At 38.7% G+C, this 10434-nt stretch overlaps 1 protein-coding gene and 1 long non-coding RNA gene across 2 annotated transcripts; both read right to left on the reverse strand.

Moving 5' to 3' along the window:
• On the reverse strand, positions 1–1220 carry LOC119884943. Its single transcript, XR_005441116.1, has 3 exons — positions 1108–1220; positions 514–613; positions 1–135 (listed from the first exon to the last, which is right to left on the reverse strand). It is a non-coding gene; the product is annotated as an uncharacterized LOC119884943 (long non-coding RNA).
• Positions 1221–2625: 1405 nt separating this feature from the next.
• Positions 2626–10004, reverse strand: LOC119884941 (RNA-binding protein 20-like). Its single transcript, XM_038695217.1, has 8 exons — positions 9888–10004; positions 9728–9807; positions 8822–9527; positions 8652–8744; positions 7993–8578; positions 6908–6973; positions 5343–5464; positions 2626–3584 (listed from the first exon to the last, which is right to left on the reverse strand). The coding sequence occupies exons 1-8, from the start codon at positions 10002–10004 to the stop codon at positions 3522–3524; spliced, it is 1833 nt and encodes a 610-aa protein (XP_038551145.1). The 3' UTR covers positions 2626–3521.
• Positions 10005–10434: the final 430 nt, after the last annotated feature.

A 10434-nucleotide genomic window follows, 5' to 3' on the forward strand; every position in this document is an offset into this window, starting at 1 on the left:
GTGCTTCATGGATGCTGTTGCTAGACGTGGTCAACCAGTTGCCATTGATCTCATTGTTGATGTTTTTGTTGGAGATGGCCAATCTTCCAGTGTCTTCGTCTCCAGATAAAAAGGAGTCACTCAGGTCCTCAGCCTCTGTTGGATTACAAGGATAAATGGGGAGTTAATGCTGAAGTTGGCTGACTATAAGAAAGTAGCTTTTATATGCAGAACAGATCAGGGAGACTAGAGCTGATACATATATTTTTCTTTGTGCAAATAAAATAAACTCAGGAAAAGACGCTTTATTTAAGACTGAATTACACTATAATTGATAAAAAATTTTTTATCTGCAGTCCCCCACCAAATGGAGGGCAAGCAGCAGAATAAAGTCAATGCCAAATTCAACATCAGTAAACCTGCAGGCAGTGCAAGAAAAGTACGCAATCAACCACTTCCGCATGAAAAAGTCCCAGTGCCCTGCATCAGACACAGCTGATGAAGCATTTAAATCGTTGACTGTCTCACACCTACCGACGGGGTTTGCGTTCAGCCAGGCCTCGCAGTCAGTTGCCATGTTCTAAAATAGAAAAGAGATTGTGCAGCAGAACAGCGTGCGAATTTCAAATGATACCTGCAATGTTGAAGAGGAAACACAAGTGTTATATGCAGACACGCGTTAATAACATGCCCAGACATGCTGCTAACACAACAGCCTCCCCTCCCCCTATTCATTCAAAGTCGCACTGTTGATAAACAACGGCTAACGCTACGTTAGCTTCAATGTTCACTGTCAACTGAGAGCTGCGTCAAAAGGACCAAACTACAGAGTGCCTAACTGCACGTAGGGGACGATTACAACTGTCACACATAGTCTAACTGTGCAGTTTAAGTTACAGTTTGCAAAGCCCTCCTTACATCGCTGACTCGCCATGTAACGTTATCTGTTGTTGAAGCCCAAGAGACAAGAAAATATCAAATCTAACTGCACAGAGTCCGCTAGCTTGATGTACATCTCTTAGCTAACATCTACAAAATTGTTTAACCCTTCCCAACACTGACATGTAAACTATTCACGTCTATCTCCCTTGTTCTGTCGATTAAATAACTCACAATAAAATCACTGACCGTCTGTTGTGTCCAAGCTTCAAACTCCGACAGACACTAACGTTGTTGTTTTTGTTTTATATCTACCCAGCAACGCAGACGCGTCGATCCGTTTTTCCTTCCCCTGATTGGCTGGAGGTTTGTGGGGGTTTAAAGGAAAGAACCAATGAAAATACAACACGGGATTCTCTGTTCTCGCACGTTCTGTGGAGTGAGTCTACCAAAGTGCTGCCCCCCATCTGTGAGACTGCAGAACAGCTCTTTATAGTTTCCCTGTTTATCTCATCAGCTACAACACTTCATTAATGATTATGATATTGATGACTGTTTTTATTTTTTTAAATATGAGGTATTTCTTCATTAAATATGTACTGATTTGGATATCACACATTTTCCAGCACATTGGTAAGAGTCAGGCAGATGGTGTTATTGTGATAATTTACCAAATGGCCAGACATTTATTTTGTTTTAAAAAACATTATTCATGGATTTTTTATAAATATACCAGTTGTATGTGTGAAGGAGCCTTATTCCCCTACATATTTACAGATAAAATACCATATAAAATGAGAATGATTAAAGATATTTGAAAAGATGTCTTGCTGTAAGGCCTAAGAAACCGTGTGTAACATTATAATGATCTAACTGCCTTCAAGAGCGAGGAAAATTACTTGGCATACAGGAAACATGTCAGAAACAGCTGTTAAAGATTAGCTAACGCAATAGAAACATAGCATAAATATTACTGTTTGTAATATGAACACATCTCTTATTCACATATGATATATGAACTTGCCAACATTGTGCTCTAGAAAACAAACTTTCAAATGATTCATGATTCAATATGGAAAGTTTTAAAAAGACTTAAACTTTTACATGGAACAAGGATGAAATTGACTTGATCTGCAGTTAAAGGACTAATTATGTTTATATGTATTATCCAAGATTGTTGTGCACATTTAATGAAAGTATGGTAATAATGGTTGCTCAATAACTTGAAATATGAAAATTGACAGATTGAAGCACATTTGGACACCTTAAGAATATTATGTTGTGTAAACTTACTGTGTGGGTAAGTAGATTAAATATATAACAGTAAAAAATGTAAAAAAAAATAAAATAAAAAAGCTGGATAAAAAACTGGACTCTTACAGAAAACTAAAGATATACAAACTGAGTTTACACATCTATTGAGACATCCACAATTAGTTTCAGCACCCAGCTTTGTTTCTTGCCTCAACACTTGGGGGAGCTATTATACAACACTCCCACTCATGCCCGACCATAAGCTGGTGTAGAAAATAGATGGATGGATGGTGTATGGTGCCTTAGGGTGTTCATGACTGTATAACCAACATACCACATAGCATTCGCAATATGTTCAATTTTACACAATGTTCATTTGAGAAAAATCAAAATACCTGTTGAAACATGTTTAAAATGTTTATTTTTTTGCATTGAAAGTCATATGAAAAGTTTGTCAAAGAAAACAACACTATCATTGATGTCACAGGATCAGTATTCACAGTATACAAAACAAATTCTGGCTTGATAACATTGCATGTTTAACTCTGATAAATTAAACACATGGTCCAGTCTAAGGTCTTTAATATTTAAGGCATTACATATGTTGGCAAATGTGACCAGTGATTGTTTCATGAATTAAATCCAACATAGAACTTCAAGAAAATAAAGATCTTTTGCATAGTTGCATCATTATCAATCCAAATAATGTACATTTTTACCCAACAGACAGATATTGTAGTGCACAAACTGTCAAAATGTAAAAGAAAAAAAGCGAGAGCCTTTAAAACCACAGATATAAATAAAAATGTAAATGCTGTGTACTAAGCTGTACAGTGAAATCTGAAACCTGAGAATCTGCATCAGTTTTTTAGTAAAAACATTCCTTGGCACGTTTTTCAAGTTATTTTGCAATTGTAAATGTATCATTATTGATAAATAATTGTATTGTAATTGATTTAAACTCAGCAGATGGACTACCATAAGCCCACGCTGTAACAACATGTCGTCTTCGTAACTAATTTAATTTAATTAATACATTTCCCTTTCAAAAAAATAAATAAACAACAAATACATTTTATCACACAAAATCTAATGACATAAACTGCAAGGAAACTGATAAATGAAAACAATTGCAATTAAATATTGTAGCCTCATTATACATTACACTTCAGGTATGTACATTGTATTGTAACACTGAGAGCATCTATGGCTGGGGTTGTCAGTGTCATTCAAGGCATACAAACATCCCTCCCCCAGAATAACAAAACCAGTGCAATCGTCCGCATACTCTAGCTTCCACGTGTCACATTTACCATGCTGTAGTAGTCCACATCTTTGCACCAACAGCACGCACACACAAATCTATCCTCTGCTGTTTGCTGAACAAGACGTGAGAGGTCAAGCTGATGTCACTGTGCGGCTGATGGTTGTGTGCCTGACAGACTCTCCTCTGCCAGCTGGGAAAGGTATTTCTGTGAATGAAGAAAAAAAATACAATCCAACATATATCAGGACAGAACGCAGCATCTTGATATCAACATCAGCACGTTAGTCAAACAACCATCTGACCAGTCTTTTCCACCAACAGCATGTTGGAGGTAACTGTACGATCGATTTAGGGCTACTTAGAAATTAATTATGAAGTCACATTATAATCTGTAAAATTTAGGTCTGTATCTATAATATGTGCTATTAGCTGCATTAGCCCCAAAATGCCATGTTGATAAAATCCTATCCATTTAAATTGACTCAAATATCTGACTCTAAATACCTCGTTCAATTTTTTTTGTACAGCAGATACAGCAAAGCAGTACCTGATACATTGAGTTTTAAAACAACATTAACCTAATAAATATCTGTAAATAAATGCATACTGTACTACATTTAGAAACAAATCCACAACAACAAAACATACTGAGTGCTGAAGTTAAACTATGTAGATGACTAAGGAGAGTAAACTAATATAAAACTATTAAACACCAGAACACACACACACGCATGCAAAGATTTGACGGGCAGCACAACTGTTAGAAACTGTTTTTCCTCTTGGAATGTAATCCATCAAATGTGAGGGAATTGCTGCTCCTCTAACTGCCTCAGCTGCGCTGCCGGGGTCGAGAGAAATGCAAGATGGCTTGGTGCTGAATGGGCAATAATCAGAAACCTAATGCAGCTGCAAGTTTACATGCAATGTGTATGTTGGCTTGTCTGTGTGCGTGTGTGTCTGTGTGTGTGTGCAAGGATGTGTCAGTAGATATTGCTGTGTCGAGTTTGTATTTGCCCATCTGACTGCATTAGTTCATTTCATTTTATACTTTGATTCCCTTCTATACTTCTGTTGATTCTTTAATCAAATAATGTTTATAGTCCATAAAATGTCAGAAAATACAATGGCCATCAAATGTTCCCAGAGCCCAAGGTAATGTCTTTAAATCGGTTGTTTTGTTCAAACAGTGCAAATGCATTTAATATAAAGTCATGTAAATCTTAATAATTAATAAATCTTAATAAAAGTGCTTAAACAGTTACTAAATCATCAAAATTGACATTATTTTCTGCAGATTCTGCGCTGTTGCGCATATTGCCAAATTATAATCTAGCAAGAAAAGAGTTTAGATACTAAATATAAACTCAACAATCAATTTAAACAAAAAGCATTTTGGAATATAATGCTAAGTGTATAAAAGGTGTACAGTTTACACAGTACTGTATATTACTGATGGTCACACTTCTTGGATCCTCAGTCCACTAACAGAAAGGTTCACTGTCCTTTGCAGTCCTCTTTAGAAAACAACATTTTTGATTAAACATTTAAAGAAAGATTCATTCCCCAAATAAGACCTACGTACATAAGAAGAAAGGCGAATGTGCTGAACGTTTGCGTGTGAAGAGATTACTCACCACCAAGAAACAGGTGGTGTCATCTTGTGAATTCTGCTCCCAGACCACACTGACTGTGGACTGATAGGCAGGCATACAGAATTGAACTGTTGATACTACATTTGCTGGTATAAAAGGAGTGACGGCCAATATGTGCATACAACACATACAAATAGATTTACTGTTAGACACACATGCAGACCTCAGCGATAGCACATCTCGTGTAATTCACAGAGGAAAGATTGAATAAAATGTGGAAATGTATAAATCCAGATTATTATATTATTCCTCCTGTGATCAATGTCACCATCACCTGAAGGATGGGTGTGTCACCAGTGTGCAGTGAGTACCTGTAGGTTCCTGTAGTGTACCGTGCTGCGGCAGTGAGTGGTCTTTGCAGTCTCCTCGCTGGTGTAGAACAGCCCGCAGAGTTTACAGTAGAAGCCAGTCTTTGGCACAATGAACTCTACTCCTATTAGACAGCGAAGACAGCAATTAGAATTCAGTCCCCAGAAACCGGCACTTGACAAATCAGGGTTTTCACAAGTATCTACAGTGACAGTACTTCAGGCAATGCTGCAATCCAGTTTACTACATGCTGCAGTTTGTGTCCTAGTTTAAGAATAAAAATGAAACATTTGTAACTGAATCCAAAGTAAAAATATCCTGTTCCATCAATTTACTGTGCATCTTTTTTTGTCATTCTCCTTTATTCAAACCCATTTTTTTTCTGCTGCAGAGAAAATAAACGACACCTGTCAGCGTCAGGCTACATAATATAACCTCTCTGGGCTCCCCTCACTACGCCAAACTCTCTTCTATTTTCCAACAACAACAACGAAAACCCATTTTAAATGAAAAGGAAAAGATCAATATCACACATTTTCTTCACACATTGACAGTAGGATGTACTATGAGTTACTATATTCACCCATCTACTGTATATCATTTCTGTATATAACGTTTGTTTTGTATGTAGCATAAAGGGAATTTACAACTCTGATTATACCAATATAATAAATAATAAACACATCTACCATGCACCTTGTATATCTGAAACACTGAAGCATGAGATTGGATGTCGGTAAACTGTCCATTAAAACACCACAATTTTATTTTCTATGTTTTAATGAATGATCATCTTACTATGGTTTGTGCTGATTTAATGAATACCTTTAACAAACACAATACCTAGTGTATCTTTAATGTCAGCTGGGTCAGCCATGTGTGTAGCATGTATTTCAGTACAATTATACCTTGATTACATGAAATTAGACAGTAGAACAACATGTAACTGGCTGTCTGCGTCCCATTGCAGATGAATGTATCAATAAAAAAAATTTACAAAATGGCAACAACAACAACCAGATGACGCATTAGTGTTAAATTTTTCTCAGCCATGCTATGAATGGACACAGTGGACACACACATTCTCAGGGCATCGTACAACAGAAATACCCACACTCTTGTTTCTGTACTGTGGTCTATTGTTGTCAAACTGCACTGGTGGCTTATGTAAGCCTCTATGCAGCAGGCCCGACACCAGCCACGTGCTTGGCTGTGTCATTCTAGCCCCAATGATAATATAAATACTCATCTCTCAGGGGTGCATTTCACAACCTGCTCACGGAAATAGGTCAGCAAGTGGCCAAGCAATTCCAGCCAATTAGAGTGCTAATGCAACAGGTTGTCAGGGCACTTATTAATGGTGTACATGATAACACTTTATCTTTAGGACTAAGCTCACAGGCTCAAGACTCCACAAACTTCTGTCAATTAAATATGGACCAGTTCAAGGGCTCTTGGACTGGGTTTAATCCAGCGAGAGAAGTCTGAATTGTTTTTTAATTTATTCTCAGTGTATTTTAAAAGATTGAAGTTAGCATCAAGAGATAATAAAATGTGTTTTGCTTACCCAAAGAGATGCTGTGTTCACTGACAGCTTTGTTTTGCTCATGAGATGGCAAGGGGGCCTCAAGCTCTGTAAACAGCACATAAATTATGAGAAAGGCAGGATGCGTAAAACCGTATGAATTATTATTACTTTTAGAGTCATTTTTTTTTATTTAATATGTGGACAGTAGAGTTTAACCACAATGCAATGACTATATATATACATATAACAGCTGATGCATATTTGCAAGAAATATCGGAAACTATTTCATTGTTAAAGAAAAACATAACAACTTGTTTTCAATAATCATTCATATTGATTCCTATCAAAACACTACATATTCTATAGTATGGTATATAGTTAACTGGTTTGTATTTGAGTTTTGACAAAGACAAAGAAAAGCTAAGGATGTTTGTGCAACAATTCCATATAGTGGTGCTAATAGCAGAGTTTCAGGAGAGGGACCACAAATCAAGACGTCACTACTGGCATTTCCATAAATACCCACATCCCATCTCATCTTCTTCGCTCTCGCATTCTGCACCCCTCCCGCCCACCCCTTTCTCTGTCTAGTCTCCTCATCTCCTTCTTCCTCTCCATAGGGTTATAGGGGGGTCCATCGTGCCCGGGTGCTACTGTGGATTTCCTTATCATAGCTTTCGAATGTCTATTCAGCAACTGCAAGCCTCGTACATGTTTCTGTTTTGTTCATCAGTAAATCATTTAATTGTATCTGTTTGTTGTGGTCCTTGCTAGTGAAACTGATGTTACGACAGCTGTAATTGTTCGTTCTGTCCATAGTTGCCGTAAAGAGATTCCTTTGTAAAGAGATTTCAGTGTAAGAGATGGGGGATGTGTAAGGATACTCAATGTGAGGCAAGAGCATTATGAATAAGTCAGATCAAGTGAATATGTTTTATTACTGTCCATCCATACTGTCCATTCAAATGCTTAAATTAGTAAATTAGCAAAATAGCAGATGAATGTTTTGGACATGTACTAATCAATGAATTGACTAATCTAACAACTCAAAACTATCCTTTAGGAGGCTTAATGTAACTGAACACTGGATCTACTGCCAACATCTGAATTCTTTTGACAAGTACCTGTTTTAAGACTGCCGTCCTTCTGTTGAACCCCATCATTGATTGTTTCTGTGACCCGTCCTACTTCCATGGTTTTGCTGTCCTCTGATACATAAACGTGATTTTCCATTGGCTCTTCTGATGACCCGCTTTTCTTTATTTTAACCTCTAAACATGTCTCTTCTAGTGCAGCCTTGAACTCCTCACAGGGGAAGTCATTAAGGTTGGTGACTGGTAGATCAGGAGCCACTGGACCACGTTTCTGGTCTTCAGGACTGGGTGCAGTTAAAACTTTCCCTGGTTTCTCAGTTAAAGATGTTTCTGCTGGGTCTCCAGCATCCTCACAGAACTTTTCTTGGTTAGACTTTTCGTTAGATATCTCCCGCACCTCCAAAGAGGAGGAGGTAGGGGGTAATACATGCTCCTCCACTGCTTCTTCCTCTGCAGACTCTTTGGGGCAGGATGTATACTTTTCCAGCTCAGGAAGGTCTGGCTCAATAATGGAATCATCCTCTCCCCCGACTTCATCTACAGTGACCAGTTCCTCCATGTTCTTGGGATACCAACACTCTTCATCAGTGTCATCTCCACTTTCCCTCTGCTTCACCTTAAAATGGATCAAGAAAAGAGATGTTAATATTCCAACAGGGGGGTTGAATGTGTAATAAAGATCGTAATGCAAACTTACAGTGTCTCTCTTTACTACATTCAGTAGTTTCTTTTGGCTTATTGAGTTGCTGAGGTGACACAGATTTTTCTTTTGACTGGCGATCCTGGGAAAAGAGGTGACTTAGCTGTTAGAAGGATGTGTACACCAGATATACAACAATAATTTACAAAAATGACTCACCATGTTTTCAGTAGCATTTTCTCTCTCCTGTTTTTCCACAGTGGTGTGCCTCCTGCTTATCTTTTTGCTCCTGCCCCTGTCTGGTGAACTCTGCCTCTTGTCTTCTAGTGTTCTGCGAAGTGGCTCCTCAGTCATATCAAACTCAGAATGCCTCGATCTGCTGTGGTGGTCACCACCATCCCTCCGCTTTGGCTTTGTGTCATGCCTTTGGTATGGAGGTCTGGGCAGCTTGTCTGACTTGTACATTTGTTCCTTCATGTAGAAATCGTCCTCTATGTTCCTGTAAGCGTTGAAGGACACACCTTGAGGGCTGCCTCGTGGGTGCCAGTCTCTGTTTCCCCTCATCCCTTCACCACCTCCTCCTCCTCGCTGCTCATCTGCAGATCTCAAGCTGATATGATCCAAGGGTTTCTGGTAAGCCTTCCGACGGTCGGCTGCGCGTCCATTAGCCCGATCGTCATCTATGCTGCCCCCGTTCCTCCATGTGTCATCCCTCTCCCTTTCATCCTCACCCCTTCTTAAGTGTGATGACCAATCCCAAGAGTCCCGGCAGGAGCCCAGGCCATTACTGCCTCTCTCCGGACCCCTGCATTGTGGCCCCTGGGGACTGTGGGCTGAGCTGCATGATGTAAAACTCGGGCTGTGTGAGTGAGGACTCAAAGAGCGGCTGATAGGGCTGCGGGAGCGTGCTCTCTCTGGCATGTATCTGGAGGAAGATTATGATGATATGTAGATTTAATGGAGAAATCTTCTGAAGCTGAACTTTGTGTTCAGAACTATAACACTTATTCAACTTAAGCAATAATCATCAGTGACATTTACACCTCCCGAATTTGCATTTTTCATCCCTCAATAATTGACTAAAGGAACATTTGAGACTGAAAGGAGAAAGGAAAGTTGCCTTACTGCTCAAGTTCTTGCATCTCATCCCTCTCCCGCTGACAGCTGATATCCTGGATGATTGATTGAACATCCTTACCCGGTTTCTATACAGAGAAGAAATTCAAGTTTACCAACTGGCTAACACAGCGTTTGACCTGCTGCTTAATTTGTTCTTCAGTCTTACCTTTTGCAGCTCCTTGTACCTCTTAGACATTCGTATGAGAAGTTTCTGAGTGTTAATCATAGCAGGAGTAAGTTGGTAGTATTGAACCATGGCCTGAGCTGCTTCAACATACGCCATCTCCAGAAATGCCTTTTGGGAGAACAGAAAATTACCCTCTGACGGTTATATAGTTTTCTTGCTGGACATCTACAAAAACATATTTCACATCTCAGATTTCAGATTGGATGCGAGCAAATCTTTGAAAATCATTATCACAAGGTCTCACATTTCACTACCATAATAAATCACCAGAACAGTTGATTTAGTTCCTGTAACCAATACTACGATTTAGCAAGAATGCTTTAAATTTGATAGGAGTGATATTAACATTGGAGTTCAATTCTGACAACTGAAACCTGGGAAACTGAGTGAGCTGTTATGTACGGGTAGTTAAAGAGTCAGTAAGTTATAACAAAGTACCTGATATCATATAACAGCTGACGCAGAAAAAGACTGTTGATAATCATAAAAAGGCACATGGATAATTGGCTGATTTGCATTTTGTCAA

This window comes from Micropterus salmoides, unplaced genomic scaffold (assembly GCF_014851395.1).
Source record: "Micropterus salmoides isolate LMB-PRFRI ecotype aquatic unplaced genomic scaffold, ASM1485139v1 Ms_hic_scaffold_3793, whole genome shotgun sequence".
Taxonomy (NCBI): Eukaryota; Metazoa; Chordata; class Actinopteri; order Centrarchiformes; family Centrarchidae; genus Micropterus; species Micropterus salmoides.

Coding starts and splice junctions, on each gene's coding strand:
- LOC119884941 (XM_038695217.1), bottom strand. CDS start 10,004: ATGGCGTATGTTGAAGCAGCTCAGGCCATGGTTCAATACTACCAACTT. Junction 8,579..8,651: donor AAGAGAGACACTGTAAGTTT/GCATTACGATCT, acceptor ATCCATTTTAAG/GTGAAGCAGAGGGAAAGTGG. Junction 5,465..6,907: donor TGAACACAGCATCTCTTTGG/GTAAGCAAAACA, acceptor GCTGTCTAATAG/GAGTAGAGTTCATTGTGCCA.